This window comes from Seriola aureovittata, chromosome 3, assembly GCF_021018895.1.
Source record: "Seriola aureovittata isolate HTS-2021-v1 ecotype China chromosome 3, ASM2101889v1, whole genome shotgun sequence".
Taxonomy (NCBI): domain Eukaryota; kingdom Metazoa; phylum Chordata; class Actinopteri; order Carangiformes; family Carangidae; genus Seriola; species Seriola aureovittata.
The window spans coordinates 2,799,730-2,820,660 of record NC_079366.1 but is presented as its reverse complement, the minus strand read 5'-3'; the positions used below and the strand labels follow the sequence as shown (position 1 = coordinate 2,820,660).

Sequence of the window (20,931 nt, the reverse complement as noted above, 5' to 3'; positions counted from 1 at the left end):
CATAGATGCAGCTGCAGCCATGCTGTATCATGCACTAATACAGTGAGTGAGATGTGGAGTTTCAGGAGACTCAGACATGCACAGTGTGGTGGTTCCCTCTGCAGCCCCTCCCTCCTCTGTCTCATCAGTGCTCCTATGGGTGGCACTGCAATAGCAACATGTCACCATGGGGTGGCAGCCTCAGACCAGAGCTGAGAGAACCACAGTATTCCTCAGCAGTCTGTATGAGCCAACCTGTGTGCAGGTATGGAGACCATATAGAGGTGTGATTGTGCGGTGATCACACTGGCTGATGATGGTGTTGCCTGTGTGTGTGTTGTCGGATTTGTGTGTACCTTGCTCTTGCTCTTGTGATGCCGTCTAAACCGCAGCAGCTCTTTGTGTTGCCTCGACACAAAGTTAACAGCAGCATACTCCAGCAGCGCTGAGAAGACGAAGAGCAGACACACCGCCATCCAGATGTCTATGGCCTTCACATAGGAGACCTGCACACACACACACACACACACACAAACACACACAATTATTTCATTTCATTTACTCTAAATGAGTTTCTTCAGACATACAGGAGTTGCCTTGTAAAGCAAATATCACATCATTTGCACCATCATGTAGTAACTTCTGCATGAGCTTGTTTGATAGTGTAGATAAGTGTTTCTGTCTGTTCTCAGAAATTTACTGTGGACTTTTAGTCACATTGGTCCTTTGGATCATCATCAGGAGCTAAATACAGATGTTTTTAAAGGTGCAATATGTAAGATCTGGCCAGAATTTTAGTTTAAAATGTTAAAAAATGAACTAACACTATCAATAGTATGTGAAGGAGCCACAGTGATGGTGTCATGACCATGACCTCTATCTAGTGTATTTCAGAGATTTCTACTGTAATGAGCATGCTAACCAACTAGCTCCGTGTTGCAATACCACTTTATGACAGTAGATGCTGTGTGAGTCAGTGTAGCGTCTAGTTTGCCCTCAGTCCCACAAAGAAAAAGAGCTTCCTCCTGAGCTTGACGTACTCCGGACGAGCATCACAGAAACGCCTAGAAAACGACCATTATCTCTACCCTGAAGGGCCGCTCCAACAAGAAACCACGTTCAACAGCACAGACGAGAAGAAAACACGAGTAAATCCTGGTGTGTTTTTCCACCGCGGGAGACAGCTCCTGGTGAGTAACATCTAATGTTGGTCTGTAGCGAAAAGTATCATTAGTGCAAAGGACAAACCGTACTGACAAACACTTCAAGTGGCATAAATGAATGATTGATGATGTCGACAGAAGTTTTAGTGATTTACTTCCTGCGGCTGTTGTCCAGATAGATGCTTCAGTAACTTTTTTTACAAGTAAAACAAAGAGACTGTTTGATCCAGAACCAGCAGGTTCAGGATCCACTTCCTAATACTGTATTTTAGCATTTTCATATCTATCTTCATGATTTATTATACACACACAACAGACCTAACATGTTTGAATATAAAGAACTTGTATGATCTGAACAAATTTTCACGTTTGTCTCTGATGGACCAGCACCCGCCTTTTCTTCTGCGTCCGGCCTCATCAACCATCAACAACCACATTACAGAAACACCTCAGAGTGTTATCCCTGCACAGAACACATATTGTCTATACTGTGATCTTCTGCACATCCAGCTCAGCAGGAGGTTTGTCAACATTTTTGTACAAAGTTGTTTTCATAGTTTTATTTTTTCTATCTATATTCTAGTATCTATGTATATTTACATAGACTGACTTTTGCAGTATTTTACCTTTTTATTGCTATTTCCTGTTAATATGTTTTTTGGATACTGCACCAAACACCAAGCAAAATATCTTGTAAGGAAAAACCTACCTGGCAATAAACCTTAATTTCTGATTCTGCCTTTGTGATGATGTCATCATCCCTTCCTCATGCTGCTGTAGCCTCACACCCATGTGTCATGCAGTATCCCCTTGCCTTCATATTTTTAAAGGTAAATAAAAACATACTGTTTGTACTTCAAGTACTCAAGCGCTATCTATAATAAATGCACATATAAATGATAAATTATAAGGAACATGGGGAAAACAACAACATGATTAATTAGACAGGGGCGAAGAGGTGAAACGCTGCCCCCTATGGAGGTGGAGCAAGTAGCACGATCTTACACATTACACCTTTAAAAACAGCCACTACATGTTACCGAGGGCGAAATTGAAAAGAAATAGTTTATTCTTGAGGCAATAAAGAGATTCAGTGAGAAACTGAGGATTTACAGAAAATCTGGACTGTGAAAGAGACATTTTATAGTCATGAACAAATAAAATGTGTGGTTGACAAGATAGAAGAATTCTCAGTGACATCACATGTTTAGAAAAGTGTAATACACAAACATCGGTATATTTCACATCAGATACTGTATTATCTCTGCTGAGGAGGAGACATTCAGCCTCATGTACGTCAGGTGACAGCTCACTCATGTCTACCTACAGAATAACCAAGCCTCAACTTCAACACTGAAGAACCAAAAGCTGCACTTCCTCTAATGACCACTAGAGTCTGGCTCCAACAGTGAGTCAATCCCTATCGACTCCCATGTTAAAATGTCCAACTTAGTAGCAGAAATAAACATGTTTACAGCCTGGTACAAAAACAGTTTTGGTCTCTAGAGCTAATTTCCTCCTTCATGACACCTGTTTATATAACTCACCTGTTTACATTTAATTAACGCTTAAATTCCTGCATAATTGAGGGCGTGGCCTCTTTGATTAACAGGTGGGTGAGCATACGCTTGCAACAAACTCAGCTCCACACACGCCCTACCTCTTTGACCATCTTTTTGATTAGCTGGGAGTTGGGAAGGAGTCAGACACGGCCAAGATGGCGATGGTGAAGCAGCTCAATCTGAGCTTTAAAACCGCTCTTCAGAAACCTGTTGGTGACGTCACAGAGGCTACATCCATCTTTATTTATAGTCGGTGGGAATAACAGGAAGCTGACTGTAGTTGACTTCACAGACACCGGAGTCATTAATAACAAGGATTAACACGCAGAAGCTTTCACTAATGATGTTTTCCACATTGCTGAAATATTTGAATATTCTTTGTCTCTATATTGACCTCAGTCCAGGATTGTGTGGCATCATGACTCCCAGATGATGGATCCTAATCACTCTGTCATGACTTGTTTTACAGGCTGTTTCTGACTTTGCATCTCAGGCCCCGTAACAATCAGCCAGAACAGGATCCAATACTTTTACAACGCTACTGAAAACTGTTCATTCTATGGTCCAGTTGCTCTTTAATAGTAAGTCAGTGATATCTTTACACAAAAAGTTGAGTTCAGACTTTCGGTGACTATTCCATAAATTCCTTTATGGCCAAGCTACAACTAAACAACTCAGGTTTTAAAATGTCCATTCAGAAAGACACACACACACACACACACACACACACACACACACACACACACACACACACCCACACACACACACACACACACACCCCTGCGGCTTGCCACTGAAGTGTGTGGTGTCAGAATGAGGTAACCTCATTCCTGTATGAAATAATGACTTATTCAGACATGTGTAACATACTGGAGTGCAAAGCTCTGTTAAGCACTGGAAACATGAGAAACCTCCTAACCTCTATACACACACACACGCATGCACGCACACACACACGTGGTCATGTTGTGGAGGTGTATGTGTACAGTATGTGTGAGAGAGATGAGTGTGCTAATAAGCATTATGTAACAAAGTGCTCCATGTCTGATCTTTTCTCATGCATATGAGATACCAGAACAAGACTGAGGGCTCACCCTCACACACGCTCATGATGTGTACTCATCCACACACACACACACACACACACGTACTCTGACCCCTCCCTGACACTTAATAATAATAAACTTTATATAAAGCAGCTACAAAGTGCTTTACAAAAAAGAAACAGGACACAGATTTCATAAAAATAAAAAACTACTGAATAAAACAACAACAAAGTCATACATAATTCACAGAAAAGCAGTTCTTTTTAAAAAATATCTAAAAGATGAGACACTCATCTCCTCCGGCCAGTGTTTCCAGATTGTAGCAGCAGCTCCATCACCTTGTGTTGGAGTAGTTGCGTTTAAGTTTTAGACGACAACAAGAGGATCTCATGGGGCAAGAGGGGACGTCAGGTAATGCTAGGTCAGAACTATAACTCAGGGCCAGATGTGTCTGGGCTTTAAGAGTAAACAGTAGGAATTGATAATCAATTAGTTATCAATAGCAACAGGTAGCCAGTGTAGTGCAGTCAGGAAGGATGTGTGAAATCTGATCATGTTTCTTTTCACCTGTTGGAGATATAATCTGTAACTTTTCCACATTAAAATGTCTAAAAACAACTAGATCTATGTTCTTTGTGTTGTTGAGTTGTGTTCTTACATTATCACAGATGTTTCCATCAATTCTCAAACCAGAGAAATCTGTGATTTTAATCATGGTAACATTCCATTTCATTGGTCACCTGTCAGTGACATCATATCCTCTATGATCATGTGTCAGTGTTGTGTTTGTCTGACAGAAGCTCAACATTGACTTTTACCCAACTTTAAGTCTCATTTTTAAGATTCACTTTTTACACCTTGGTGGTTTTCAGCTCTGTATTTGACCCAGATGAAGGATTTCAGTCGGACGTCTGGATCTTAAATTTTCTGAGAAACAAGCTGAGGAAATGTTAGACAGCTCAGCTCCCAGCCACCGGAGATGTGCTGTGTCACTGAACTGTGTCAGTGAATCTCTGATTTTTAAAGTGGAACTGTGTTGGAATAATTGTATATATATATTATCTCATATTTAATAACATAACCATGTATCCTGCTTTACTGTCCTAATCATATATGTAGTTTGTCTTGTGATGAGTTGTTTTGCAGGACGTAGCTGCTCATCAGACACCCATTATTATACTTTTGTATGACCTTCAGTTCTTTAAGATAAGCAATGTCTTGTGAATGGAAGAATGTTTTGGAATGCTTTGTGTGATAATAAAAAGAGAGGAGACGGTGGAGTTTGCTCAGAGCGGGTTGGAGATTGTAACTGAGCAAATCTCTGTCCGTTCTCCTCGCGAGTAAGAAATAACGCCCTTGTCTTTCTCTTCTGTGTGTCAGTATTAAATGTCTTAGGTGGTGTAAACCTGACAAACTGCTTTAATCAGTGTTTTACTGGTCTTTCAAATGTGCAAGACAACACTCCCTGTCCATTTAGTACGTTTGCCTTATTGAATATTGGCGGTTCTGCCCTAGGGTGCAAAATACTGGGAGGAGAAAATGCAAATAGGTTCATTTAGCCGACGCATTGTAATTTACCAAGCCTGAAAGTAATTTTTGACTGTGTCTGTATATAATATGTTTGAAAGGAAGGTGCTAATCAGCACAGCATTGTGCACAGATGGCTGCTGGTATTGCAGCGAGGAGGAGACATGGGCACAATGAGTATGCAGAGAACGAGTTTATCTCACTCGTGTTATCATTTTTGGAATGACAGAAGGAAAAATAATTTAGACCATTGGATCGAATTTCATTTTGCTATTGCGGCCATCCTGCTTTCCATCCAAACTCTCCATGGCGGAAACAATTAAAACTCTGTTTGCACCTGTTGTCATTTACGCAATTATTCTTAGTTGAACACACACCAACCAAACGTGCAGTATGTTACAATGAACAAGCAATTCAGTACTCTTTATTTGGGATCTTAGTAAATCAGAATCTAAGTGTGCAGCAGCCTCTGTTGTTTTGTGGAATTTCATTGGTGTTGGTACTGACTACCAGATTTCTAGTACTGTGACATCCTTGTGACGTCTGGTATCATGACTTTAGAGGACATTATATTGACTTACATTGATTTCCTGGAGACTTACTCTAACTTCAATCATGACTGCTACTCGACTAATCCCAACCCTTATCCTAACCTTAATATAAACCTAACCTTACCTAAAACATGTCTTCACTTGTCCCCACAACATGAGTAATATCTGGACCACACGCACACACACACACACACACACACACACACACACACACACACACACACACACACACACACACACACACACACACACACACACACACACACACACACACACACACACACACACACACACACACACACACACAGTGTGGGCAGGACTGCTTGCAGCTGATCCTGTGTGACTGAAGATTCACCACAGTACAAACAACACTAGCTAGCTGACCCTATGGCAAAATTACACTTCCTATTAACAATACCCAAAGGATGATGGGAAAGATAGTGAAAAAAAATCAAATAATATTTACGTCATAAAAAATATCACATAAAACATAACACGTGAACAATGAGCTGTTTCACCAACGTTCTTCCTCTAACCCTGAAACATCTCCGCCCACTAATATACAGATATTCTATATGTTCAGAGATACATTCAGATTATCCCTTGAACATGTGTAGAACCATCCACATGTCAAACACTGGCTTTTCTAGTAGCTGTTGTGCTGTAGTGTAGAGCAGCTGATGGTGTTTGGGCACTGGAAACTTTTAAAGGGATGCTTCATAAAGCATGTCAGCAGGCCGGTGTATGAACTCAAAAAATTATATTTATTTACAAAAATATAAATTAAACAGGAAAAATGGACCCAGGGATATTCAACAAATTAGAATGACCTCCTGGTGGTTGTCTGCCTCCTCCACTCAGACTAGTTTCAGGTGACATCCCTGTTTATCCAGAGTCAGAGAAAATGTGAACCTGCTTCACACTGGATTTCTGTTACTGCTGACAATCACAATCTACAATGAGCACACAAAGTACTCAGAAGTGCAGCAGGTTCAGCCCCCTGTCATCCACTACACAACAATTTGACCTCCCTCCTCACATAATAGTAAAGTCCAGTCCCTCAGTACTGAGAGGACCTAATGACACACACCTTTACCTGACTGAGCAGCTTTACCAGACAGACAACTGGAAACACACAGGGTGAGCTCCAACAGAACAGACCTGCAAACACAGATAAACCACTTCTCACAACCAGTGTAAATAATCAAATTATTAGAAACATTGTAACTTGAAACACAAGTACTGATGATGTAACAGCAGCTGCGTCGCACCAATGGGTGTTGTGGGTGTTGCGACACTTTCACAGATGATTCCATCCCCAACACGTTTTTTTTTCTTACATCATCTAATCCCTATTACTGCTGTGTTCTGCATGTGTAGGAACCCGAAATCACACCAGGCATCAGTGTTAATGAGGATGGTGAGCAGGCAAATGAAATTTCCTTCATCTTATCAGAATCAGAAACACTCGTGTTTGTTAAAGTTACTACAGCATAGAGAAATTATAAGAAAAGTAGAAACAGAAATTAAGAAAAATAAGAATATGTAAACAATATAACTCTACCCTATATAACTCAGTGTGAATAACATTTGAGTAATATACAACAGTTTCATAATTGCAAAGAAAAATGGGTTTGTTTGAAATGTTGCGCAAAAAATTGTACAGTTACGTCAGCACTGCACAGTTTAATTATTGTGCCGTTAAGTCAGTTACCATTTTGTATTTCATAGGGTGCTGATGAAGAAGTAGGGTCTTTTGACTAATGGGTTTAGTTGAGTTGGGCAATGTACTGTAGCTCATATTTCATCTTGTGACTCATAGATAATTAAGAAAAGAGAATTAAAGTCTGTGTTTTTTAACAGACACTAAAAAGTCTAATGTCATCGCTTAATTCTATATCGTGTGTGAATACTGGTGGAGTAGAGGTGGTGTACATGTTGAACTCAATATTAGTGAAGGCACCAGGTTGCGGTGCTCATGTCCCACCATTAGAACCCCCACACTTAAAATCACTGCTCCAACAGTGATGATATGTGGAGCAGGGCCGAGTGAGAAGGAAGTGGAGCAGACTGTCACAGGGGTCTGACTTTACGTGATGACAATGAATTAAATGCCTCACACCAGAGAACCTGATGGACCACACACACACACACACACACACACACACACACACACACACAGACCTTAGGCAGAGAGGTCCTGGAGCCGGAGCTCTGTGTTGTCATGGTGAGGACGGTGGTGATGCCCAGTGCCACTCTGGCTGGGGCGGCGTCCATGTTGATCCAGAAGGAGACCCAGGAAAGAATGACGATGAGCAGAGAGGGGATGTACATCTGGATCAGGTAGTACCCCATCTGACGCTCCAGGTGGAACCGCACCTCAATACAGGTAAATTTACCTGCAGCAGAGCACACCCACAACTTTCACTGATTTATCATGATTTACTTCTTAGGCACAGTAATGACGAGGCTTATCAGTTATCAGTTATTGATCACTGGATGAACCTGCACTTCACCACTGCTGCCTTTTCTATTAACTAACCAGATGGAAGCAAGAGTCACTTCATACTGTCCCTCAGAAACCTAGTAGTGATCTCACAGAAAGGGGCGTGTCTTATTCCCCTTCTTCAGCTCTTCAAGCTGTTTTTTTCCTCCACTTGTTCCCAAGAGAGCAAAACATGGCTAATGAAATGTGGCAACGGTTTCACCGTGTGTGTGTGTGTGCGTGTGTGCGTGTGCGTGTGTGTTACCTGTGTTGTAGTGCTTGGTGCAGTATCTGAGGTCTGACTCATCTTTGAGGATGAACTGTGGCAGCGTGAGGCCTTCAGCCACTTGAACTGGTCCGTTCTCCTGCCACTCAAAGATCAGGTCGTTCATGGTGTAACCGACTGAAAACAGCACAAGACAATTCGATCATCAGCACATCACACAACATCATGTAACACAAAGGTCATGGAGCAGACACCGGTGAAGTGACAGATAACATGAGCAGAGCCTAGAAAAAGAAGCAACACTGAGGACTCGGCTTCTTTTTCACTTTACTGGTGTATCTGGACATAAGTAATTATAAGCAATGTCAGTGTGTTAATAAGTTTTCTAATCATAAAATGTGCTCATGCCCCTACATGAGATGACACAGTGCAGTACGCAGCTTTCAGGTGAAAGTGAACTTCCAGAATTTCCTCCACTAAAGAAGAAACCACATTTTCATCTCAACAGGCCTCAGACAAAGAAAGAGCTGAGACCAGAGCACAGGAGGACCGGACTGAGGACTAATGGCTCAAATCCCAGTCGGCCTGTGGATCATCCAAACATCCATAAAGTGTGTTTACATGCTCCATCAGTGTCATTTGTGCAGAATTAATTCTTGAGTTATCTACAAAATCTTATTTTGTTTTTATTCCAGTAGATGCAGTGAGAGAGAGACAGGGGTAGGATTTGAACCTGCTGCGGTTAGGACTAAGCCTTGGTGGTGCACAGTTTACCAGGTGAGCCACTGACGCCCTGACCACCCAAATATAACCAAAATCAGTCAGAAGTTTGTTTCAGGGTCATTAGGTTCTGTAAATATGGAACAATACAACAAGTTGAAGTTGAAAACATTTACTTTTGAATAATTCGGTATTTTGAAAATCAAGTACTCCAGTACATTAACTTAAGTAAAAATCAGACTGAACAACTTTCACTTGTATTGGATTTATAATTAACCAGGAGGATCGGTACTGTGTCTCCAGTAATGGAGACTTTGTCCACCTCTGACAACGTCCACAAATGATCAGCTGAGAGGAAGTTAGACATCAGGACACTCATACACATTTGACTATAGGTGTTTCCATTAATCTGCTTCATGTGCAGTTTGAAACAGATGAATTTAGAAAAAAAACTCTCAAATGTCACAAAAACATTTACACACGATTTTCACTATTGGACAAAATAATATTTCCCGAAAGTGAAATGGAAACATTTTTTCCCCCCATTCATGTCATGGCTCCTGTCGTATCAGGCCTCAATGAGCCAGGTCATGCCACTGATGCTACTGTGATAATACAAAGAATTCTGCACACACGCACACACACACACACAGACACACACACACACACACACACACACACACACACAGCCTGGTGAAGGTTACTAATGCAGGGACAGAGTATAAACACGAGGCCTCATAAAGCTGCACTCAGAGCTCTGCAGGGCTTTTTGGTGAAAGCAGAAACCAGCTGCCCTGTGCTGCTACAGGCCGACAGACACACACAAAAGATGTAGTTCCTCTTAAGGTTCAGCTGAAAGTGTGTGGAGTGTGTGTGTGTGTGTGTGTGTGTGTCTGTGTGTGCATGTTGCAGCAAACAGAGAAACAAAGAGGGAACAGAGGAGAGTCTGCCCCCAGCCCTCCACACCAGCGTCTGTGTTTGTCTCTGGATGTTTTTACGTCGCGGTTGCCCCCGGCGATAACAGCGTCTCCGATTGTCAGCTCAGAGTTCTGCTCCTCACAACGACTTTACTGCATCTACACACTCACTCAAAACTGTCTAAATCATACATGATCACATCAGTGAATCCCGTGTGATCAGCTGAGCAGGGATCAGCACGTCAGTCACTGGAGCGCATCTATATGTGATGTGAGATATTAAACTGATATTTATTCTACATATATATCTGGAGCCCAGTCCCTCTATATGTATATAAACAGATCGACATCTATGTGTGGTGACGCCTCTGGGCTGCAGCTGAATAAAACCACCAATGAAGACCCAGTGTCCTCTGGCCCCCGGGGGCCAGGGCCACGCTCAGAGGAAAGACTAGTCATCAGAGCTCTATCAACATTATTAAACACGACTGTGTTTCCTTAAAAAGAACCAGGAGGAGGGAGGATGATACTGAATATGATGCATGGATGAATAAAGAATAAACAAACATCTGCTCATATCCACACGTGCTCATACAGTAGCTGACTTTACAACATCCACAGGTCCTCTATTGATTGTGGTCTCTGAAAGATCCACTTCCTGTCTGCACAGGTGGAGCTACATGTTGTGCTCCCTGTATGAATCCCAGCAGCTGAGCAGTGAGTGGCGTGCACCGTTGAAGTCCCTGTGGGTTCAGACCCTCCAGACTCATCGCTGAGGAACATATGATGATGAATAATAAAGAGGAGCAGGAGGAGGAAGCAGTCTTCATTTATTAATCCATGATGTGTGATTTACATTGTTGAACTGGAAGACACTTTATCTTTGAACCACTTCAGTCTTGAGTGTGTTCACACAGAAGATTCAGGCTGCTTCACTGATAAAAGCCTCAGTGTGTTCACAGCTTCCATCAGAAATGTGATGAATAAGAAACCGGGGGGGCAGCAGATCAGGAAACATAATGTCAGGGTGAAAAAACAGAGCAATGGTAAAGACGCTCATCCAGTCAGATGTCCCCATCAGGAATTGCTCTGAGATTTTCTGTTTACTGACCTCCCCCCAATAGTGAATGACATTTCCACCCTTGTTTGTGTGAGTGTGTGTGTTTGTGCATGTGTGTGGAGGAGGACTTACAGCTCTCCAGCTGCATGATACAGGTCTGAACATCCATGGGGAAGTTCTTCAGATCCATGGGACAGGACAGAGTCAGGGTGAGTCTGAAAGAGACAGAGACAGTTGTCATTAACGTCCTGCACATGTGCCCATTCAGACGCTCTCTGTGTGTCAGCACTGGACTGGACTGCACTGGACTTTGACTTGAGCCAGATGACTCGAATGGACTTCTTCTTTTTATCAAATATTTGCATTTTGCAACATTTTTTTTTAGATAAATTACATTTTGTTGTTGGAGCATGACTGAATGATTTCTAGTGTGACACCCACAAATCAGCTCTCACGGGAACGAGCTAAAATGTGAATTAGAGGAGGAGAGAGAACGGGGCACAGTACAGAGTTCACACCTCCACCAAGCCCAAACAATCCTACATGTTAAAGACAGTGATAATAACCTCCTGGATCTGCTCCTGTGCACAAACTGTCAAATATCACATTCATCAGCTGGAAACAGCTGCAGCAGTTTTCATCCATGTTGAAACTTTTCATGACCCTCTGTCTTTAGCTGATGAAACTGTGGAGACTGGAGCTGATCATCAGAGTTCAGTAGAACTTGACTCGAGAACTGACAGACTCTGTGTGACCATGTGATCCTGTACTGACCAGCCACCCTCACCTGATGGAGTACAGAACGTTTCCATTCTTGAAGATCCTGAGCAGCTTGTTGTCTGTAGTGACTTCATGGAAGTGGGCTCCCTTCTCATTGGCAAAGAACAGATCAGGTTTCCATATGGAGTCTAACATAGAGGGGTCCAGGTCCAGAGAGTCATCAGGGTACTCGGCGTAGGCCAGTCTGGGATCATTCCACTGCTGACGGAGGAAGATGTTCACACGGTAGTCCTGCAGACACAGAGCAGAAACACGTCTGTGAGACCTGAACCTAGATCAGTTTCTATGATGATCCCTGTTTGACCCAGTCCTGACAGATGAAAACCTGGTTCTGTTCAGGTCTGTGCATCAGGACTCACATGATCCACACACACAAACACACACACACATGCGCACACGCACACAGACACACACACACTTCTGAGCTTCTGGATCCAGACTGCCCATGATCAATAATCAGCTGATCACTGCAACACTTGCTGTGTGAGCTGTGTGAATGATCTGGAGCTGTGACGTTGGGCTGTGAACATGAACATGTACCATGTCTGTGCACACAGCTTCTACAGAGTGACCGGTGGAGTTTACAGTGAACAACGATTCCTGTTCAGACCAAAACACTGTCACTACAAAAAGCAACAGTTCTTGGCCAAACTTATTGAAACCATCACATCATGTCCCCACGGTAACTTACTAACTTGTCCACCGCTCCTTAAATCCCTGCTCTGGCTTCAGATTTTAAAATCCTGCCACTGGACCTAAATGGTCTCTGGTCTGCATCCATCTCTGATCTACTTGTATGATATGAAGCATCCAGATCCTCAGGTGATCTGGGACAGGTTCACTGAGTGTTCGCAGAATCAGCTTTAGTTTCTCTGCTCCTCACCTGAGGAAGCAGCTTCCTGAACACCTGAGGTCAGCTGACACTGTCAGCTCATTTAGATCAGGACATATATCATCACAGTTTTCTGCAGCTCAACAATAAACTACGCACAACATCTTTTTAATCTTGTGCCATGCTTCTCTTATCACTGCAGCACGTCTTTTGAATGGTGCTCAAGTTTCTAACCTGATTTTATTCAATCTCAATGTGACTTATTGAAATATTTGCTTTTATTGTTTTTTAAATGATATATATGTTCTGTTTTAACGTATGTCCATGCCTCGGTGAAGCGCTGTGAATCCTCGTGTCTGGATGGAGCTGTAGAAAGTCTGATGGTGTTTTATCACAGTATTCTGTAACTGCCCTGCAGCTGCCTTCAGCTGTTCGCTGAGGGGAACAGTCAGAGGATCTGAGCCTGGATCAGAGGAGAACGATGTGCATGGTCAAAGAGAAAGAAGCAGCTTCTGCTGCACATGTGGACGACTCAGACTGATCTCCTGATGGTGATGAGAGTCCTGATGCCAGGATCAGTCCACCGCACCGCAAACTCAGCTCCCTGGAAAACTCCCAGAATGCTCTATAAAAGGCAGCGAGCGTCTCTGCTCACTGTGCTCACTGACTGGAAGTGACATCACTACGCTTCCACTTCACTTCACCTCAGAGGCGGAGTGATAGCGCAGTGAACGCCACTGTAGCTATTGAAATGAAAGCAGGGTGAGTTTGATTTAGGTGAGACTGTAAAGCTGCTGATGCTGTTGGCCTACATGAGTCACACACACTGTTTCATGAGCTGTGGAGGAAACTGAATTCACTCACCTGTGGTTACAGGTATATTCAACTGTTTTTGTTTTTCGTGTCATTGTTGTTACAGCCTCAGAATCATGTTGTAGATTCATCAGTGTTCACTGATGCAACAACCTCATCAGAGCAGGAAGTACAGTCAGTCCAGTACAGTGAGTCACTGCCTGCCGGCCTCGTCCTGCGTGTCCATACCTACAGACGTGATCTCTGCTGGCATGTACAGGGGCTCCAGTCCACTAATTCAGAGAGGAGTTAGTTATCACAGTGTCAGGCCCCAGGCACTAAATCCACAGTCCTCAGTCTTACTGGGGAAGTCTGAGGACTGACTCCATGAGCTGTATCTGGAAAATCTATCTCATCTGGAAAATGAGGAAACATCTAGGAGGAAGGACATATAAGGCAATGTAATATCTCGTCCAATCAAGAGGCTTCATAACTTCTAAAGCATCAACAGAACGAATCAGAATGAGTGCTCCTGTCAGCTGCTTTATTTAAATGCCCAGCATCTGCATCACTATCACAGTTAACAAAAACCACACTTCTCGAGCTGCTAAAGGGTCCAGCTGGACTCAGAACAGGTTTTTCTTCTCCATGTGATGGGAGCTTGATGGGTCATAATGTTACAAGTCTGTTGTCATTAGTGATGGCAATCACTAATGAAACAATAGCATGCTCACGTTAGCTAACTTGCTGTTTCCCTTATCATACATTTGTTCGGCAAGTGTTGCTGTCACTAGCCAGCTAACAGTTAGCATTTCTGTACCATATTACAGCAATGCTAGTTTGGGCTGAGGGTTGTGGTTAGATTGTTTTTGTTGGCTCTCATGTTCACAGTGCTTTATTCAGTCGAGCTTCTTGTTTAGTGGACACTTTTATTGAGCTTCATCTGAGAACCTGAAGGGAGGGAAGGGGGATTGTGGCTGATGAAAGGTTTGTTTTGGTCTGGGGTACTGGTGGTCTAGTGCGACACCTAGTGGCAGTGACGATCATGACAGAACTTTTAACAGAGAATTATCACCATTATCATCAGCTGATCAGCTCCACAAAGACTTTTACTTTTTACTGTCTTTAAGCTCACGGTTTAAGTTTTAATACCCACAGCTGTCATCAACCAGCATCTCTCAGAGATCACACCAGACCCCCCCCCCCCCCCCCCAGGCACAGTTAACATCTATCTGGTGAACACAGTGAGCGACAGAGCCCGGTGTTTCTGTCAGAATAGACCAAAATAGAGCTGAAAAACTAAAGACTGGATTTACTCTATAGACACTATCTGGATAATGAATGTTGCCGTCTGTCTGTGTAAACAGGAACCAGCTTGCAGACATGTGTGCCCTAACAACTTTATAAGATATTATTATGTCAGTGAATCTCGTTCTGCTGCCTCCAAGTGGCCAATGACCGTAAATGAATTCGTAATAAAACTGCAGCTTTAAAACAGCAGGATAAGAAAAACAACAGAACACACAGGATTTAACTTGAAGTGGTTTCTGCGAGGATGAACCTGTTTCATTATCGCTCCTCCTGTGCAATCAGATAAACTCTGCTAACACTGTTCACACACACAACACGCATGCACGCACGCATGCACGCACGCACAAACACACCCCACACCCCCCCCCACACACACACACAAACAGGGTGGATTAACAGGGATGGAGAGACCCGGAGGACAAATGGAAAAAGAGTCTAACTGTAGTAAATCTGTTTAACATAGATAGCGTGTACAGACCACAGTGAACCAACCTGTCACTAAGCCCTCTATGTGTGTTTGTATGTTTGTGTGTGTGTGTGTGTGTGTGTGTGTGTGTGTGTCACTGGGCATTCAAAAATTAACTCTGAATCCCTCCTCCTCTGTTTTTCTCCTCTTTCAGTGACGTAACAGTAAAACCTTTATACAGTCTCTGGGTAAAACAAAGCAGAAGACCTAGCAGGATGTGGTTTTTCTGAGTGTTAACCTGAAATCTGCTATATTTTTATTGGATCACTCAGAAAACAGTCAGCCAATAAGAAGAGAGGGACAGAGCCTCCTCTCTTCTGATTGGCTGATAGAAGAAGAGTTACATTTATTTAAGAATTTCACTGTGTAAACAGCTTAGACTGTGGATTAGAAAAACCACAGAATGCATCATATTCAAGCTGCAGTATTTAAATTTTTTTTGTTGAAATATGCTCATGACACATCTCCATGTGAAGAGATACGCCCCTCTAAAGTTTCTGACCAATCAGAGAGTCAGAGGCGGGAGCTCACGGGCTAACAAGCGCCTGATTCCTGCATTAGATGAGTAGGTGAAGGGCTGGGCGGAGCCTAACGGAGCAGGGGGGAGGGAGAGGTAGGAGGAGCAGAGACTCATGCTGGAGCGAACTTGATCTCTAGAACTTATGTTCTGTAGCTTTAAGACAGGACAGAGGGATAGAAGATCACTGACTGATCACCACCTGGAGGCAGCAGGTCATTCACTGCAGCTGTATTATAGCAACCGAGGAAAAGCTGATAACATCATCATCATTAGTAGTAGTAGTAGTAGTAGTCACCATACTGACAGCAACAATTCAGCTTATCTGTTCATAATGTGTGTAAACTGTGTTGGCAGTAGACCAGTAGGACTGAGTTGTGTGTTAAACAGGAAAGGAGAGATGAAAAGACAGATGGTGAGAAGAGAGAGGGGTTTTAATCCCACTGTGACATATGGCCCCTGTATGTCGTGTCTCTCTTTGACTCTCTCTCAGTATAAACTCCCACATTCCTCTGACCCTCTGTCTTCATTGTTCAAACCCCTCACTTTACACCTTACTCTCAGTTTAAAAAAGGACCAGGACATGTCAATTAGCTGTTTACTGAGCAGCTTTAAATGTCTTCAGTAGCCTGTCACCATCATCTAAACTACATATCAAGTCACAAAGAACCTACAGGTCAATACACAGCACCTGGTGCTACAATAGCTCTCTGTCATGGCAGTTCTGTTGCTTGCTTGACAGACCTCTGCAATAGCAGACATACTATGTGTGATTCAAAAAAATAACAGTAGCAACAGTAAAAGCAGTTCAGTGAATCAGTTACATATATGTGACTGTGTCCACAGCAACACATGTGAACAGTAACACAGAAAAGTCCTGTTTAATTTCTATTAATCAATTTCTTATTTAGTCTTTGATGAACTTTCTTGGTGACCCCTGGTTTGAAGTTATGGAGAATTGAGGGCGTGGCCTCTTTGAGTGACATGTGGGTGAGTGGATGCTTGCCACAAACCGGCATACGCCCCACCTCTTTGTCCATTTATGGATTAGCTGGGAGTTAGGGGCGGAGTCATACACTGCCAAAATGGAGATGCCTATGCAGCTCACTTCAAAAACACTCTTCAGAAACCTGTTGGTGACACCACAGAGGCTACTCCATCTTTATTTACAGTCTCTGGCCTGTTTTTGTTTTTCATGGTCTTTTTAGGCCAATGAAAATAGAAACTGTATTATATTATAATACAGTTTAAAGTCAGTACAAGCTTCTTTGACTTCTAATGTGCGGTTTATGGCCCCTGTGGTTACATGAACGTTGATAACCACAGGCACCCTCAAAAACTACAACCAAACACTCAGAATGCAAGTAAAGATGACACACACACATGAAAAATGCATGTGTGTCTGTAAATAATAAAAGTCAAATGAAAGCAATATTTTACATTCTGTCATTTCTCATGTCAGTTCTTTGCTTGGCAGGCAAATGCACACACACACAGATATATAAATGGCGTCTCGGCCAGAAGAACTCCCAGTGGTGCAGAGAGCACTTAGACGTTGTCACTTGAATCATCCATCTTTAGAGAAGCCTGACTGATCACAGCTCTGCTAATTACACACCACAGAAGTGCTGGTGTCGAGGCTCAGTGAAGCATCACAAACTTGTTCAATCATCATTTTAACACAACAATACATTGTAAGGCCTTTTTAACTATTGAACACATCAAAGTAAGTCGGACACCAAACGAAACCTTCACAGTGATGCTATTAATACCACTGTCTCAACATCGTGCATAAATCCTTTCCATATATGCTCTCTGCAATAAACTGATGTTGCCTCCTTATTATATGGCTGAGGGGAAAGTAACAGCATAAATTACAACGTTAGACATATTTCATATTAGGCCTATACGATGAGAAGTTGTGAATATATCTTCAGTTCATTACGGAATTGTGGACAAATTTAGGTGATTTAACGAGTAAGAAAGAACACTTCTTTGCAGGGTCTTATACTAGCTACGCCTGCTCTCATTTCCAGCAGCACAAGCAGTAGAGTGAATGATGAATGAAAGGATGTCTTTTCATCTTTGCTAATTAACCATTTAATTCAATGAGCAACCCAGAGGCTGCCGGCAGCTACCGGCATCTTTTAATGTGAATTGTTTTCTTGTGTGTTATTCAATGCATGATTGACATTTGGAAATGAATCAATACACCTTAAATTTCAACATGACAACTTTGACCATTTCATTTGCATTTATTAGCTCTCTACATGACATACACTTCAATGATGATCGAATCTTCAAGCTCTTAAAAATGTAAATAAAGCTGCAGATAACATCGAGCTGCTTCTTCCCCTCAAGGTTATAAAATCTGAAATGTGCCCAAACACTCCCTTCACTGAAGACGGAGCAGGTTGATTCTCTCACTGCACTTTCTTCCTGCTCCAAGGAGGAGTATCTGGGCACAAACCAACAGGGCGCCATCTATAAGACTGGCAAGCTAAACTCATGTCAGAAAAAAATATAAAGCAGCCGTGTTACAAGACTGAAAAATATGAATCAATTTTTTGGAATTTATGAATGGATTTTGAATCTGTAGAGAAAGAAAAGCGATTCTAATGTGAATCGATTTTTTTGCCCACCTCTAACTAGTTCTATCAGTCAGTCAGTCAATGGTTCAACCAGTTTACACTGGTTATAACTACCACTGGATCTGACCCAGTGAAAAGCTGGTGGAGGTTTGTTCCTGTGGACAGGAAGACTGCAGGACTGAACCAGTCACAGAATGTTCAGCTGTGATATGATATATGCTCTTTACAACACTGACAAATCCAGATACATTATTTAATTACCTGGAGAATTACTGAGTATACATCGCATATAAAAACACAACAACAATGCAGTGACCCACATCACTGCTGTGATGACTGAGTTCATCGACCTGGCTGAATCACTGCTTCTTCTCCTTCTCCAGGATGTTGGAGGTGCATCCTGTTTGGCCTGTGGTTGGCCCCTGACCGGGGGTCTGCTCACAGCTCTGCAGCTCTCGTCCCCCCTGGAGGACAGGCTGAGACTCTAAGGTTAACAACAGTGATAAAATGTTTGTACTGTGAGCGACAGTCGGACCAAATCTATGTCACTCTGACAGTTTGAGACATTTTTAGTAATCGTGGAAACTTTTATAAATATTTTATAAAATATCACTACAACATACCATGAAACCATCTGTGTGTTTGTGTGTGAGTGTGTGTGTGTGTGTGTGTGTGCAGCCTGGACTGACTTCATGTCACTTTAAAGTATTTGCTGTCAGACTCACTAAATGTCTTCACTGCACATCTGCTGTTCCTGCCTGCCTGTCTGTCTCCTCTGATCTTGTCTGCCTCCCTCTGTCAGTGTCTCTGCTTGTCACTGTCACTTCCTGTCAGCTGACCATTTCCAGCTTCTCTGCCTTCCGTTAATCATGTGGTCTCTGTAGGTGTTAATGAGACATTATCCTAAATAAACCTTGTTAACTGCTCATTAATATTACTAATCATTCTGACACTACCTCAGTACACAACTGCAATTAATTACACATGATACTACTAGTAATGTTACACGCAACACTCACTTTATTAGGAACACCTGTACACCTGCAGTTATCCAATCAGCCAAACATAGAGCAGCTGCTCTGTGTTGTGTTGAGAGGTCAGAGGTCAGAGGAGAATGGACAGACTGGTTGGAGCTGACAGAAAGGCAACAGTCACTCAGATAACCACTCTGTACAACTGTGCTGAGCAGAGAAGCTTCAGAACTAGAAACCCTGGAAGCTGAAATGATGAACTGCTGTGACATAAATAAAATAATGACATTATTCTTTGTAGACCTCTATAGCTCAGAGTGCACATCCTCTGCTGAGGCCAGGGCAAAATTTCTTGATAAAATTAAGTTTCCATCTCTGTCTGATGAGCAAAAACAATTTTTATGCAAACTAATTAGTAGGGATGAAGTCTCAGATGTCAGCCGTACTCTCAGGGCAGGCAAAGCTCCGAGGCCAGATGGCCCTGAAATTTACAAAAAGCTCAGCAAGGTCCTAGTCGGCCCCTTGACGGACATGTATTCGGATTTGTTTAGTAGGGGTTGTCTTCCTCCTATTTCAAACCTTGCAAATATATTAGCCATCTTGAAGTAAGGTAAACCTGCAGATATGTGTGGTTCCTATAGACCTATCAGTCTAATTTCAGTTGACAGCAAGCTGCTCTTAAAACTCCTCCCTGGGGGGCTAGAGAATCTGTTGCCAACTCTTATAAATTTAGACCAGACAGTCTTCGTTCATGGCCGCTACTCAACCAGCAATGTGAGAAGGCTTTTGAACATTATACAGTTTTCTACTCAGAACACACGGAAGGCACTGGCTGTCTCACTTGAAACTGAGAAGGCCTTTAATAGAGTCGAATGGGACTACAGCTACTGTCATTACTAATAGATGACGCTCTGAACACTTTCCTGTGGCAAGACATGTCCACCACAGGTGCCCAACTTAGCCCACTCCTCTTTGCTTTAGCCTTAGAACCGTTAGCTGAAAATATTTGGCTACACACTGGTTTTAGGGATATAGTGATAGGAGACATAAAATCGCCCTGTACGCTGATGATATGCTTTTGTTCTTATCATGACCTAAGCTATCAATTCCTGCTATTCTAACAATTTTCAGGGAGTTTAGTGTTATCTCTGGTTACAGAATCAATTTTAGTAAATCTGAAGCCATGCCATTAGGAATATTGACTAAAGCGGATGTTTCAGAGAATTTTCCCTTTAAATGGTCAACCTCTGGATTTACATCTGGGAATAAAAGCACTGCCAGATTTGAAGGATCCATAAAAATTTAATTTTGTCCCGATTTGTGCATCAGTGAAAAAAGACCTAGAACAATGGCATAACCCACCACTCTCCCTAATTGGCCGAATTAGTCTCATTAAGATGAATATCCTCCCCCGCATCTACAGTATATCCCTTGC

General features: G+C 42.4%; 1 protein-coding gene across 4 annotated transcripts in view; it reads right to left on the bottom strand.

The window, feature by feature from the left end:
- glra3 (glycine receptor, alpha 3) overlaps positions 1 to 20,931 on the bottom strand; it is a 59,369-nt gene that overhangs the window by 8,795 nt on the left and 29,643 nt on the right. For all 4 annotated transcript variants that reach the window (XM_056372913.1, XM_056372914.1, XM_056372915.1 and 1 more), the window contains exons 4-8: positions 12,024 to 12,247; positions 11,369 to 11,451; positions 8,579 to 8,716; positions 8,013 to 8,227; positions 336 to 485 (exon numbers count right to left, since the gene is read on the bottom strand). In XM_056372913.1, coding sequence (XP_056228888.1) covers positions 336 to 485; positions 8,013 to 8,227; positions 8,579 to 8,716; positions 11,369 to 11,451; positions 12,024 to 12,247 — 810 coding nt within the window. The remainder of the gene's footprint in view (positions 1 to 335; positions 486 to 8,012; positions 8,228 to 8,578; positions 8,717 to 11,368; positions 11,452 to 12,023; positions 12,248 to 20,931) is intronic.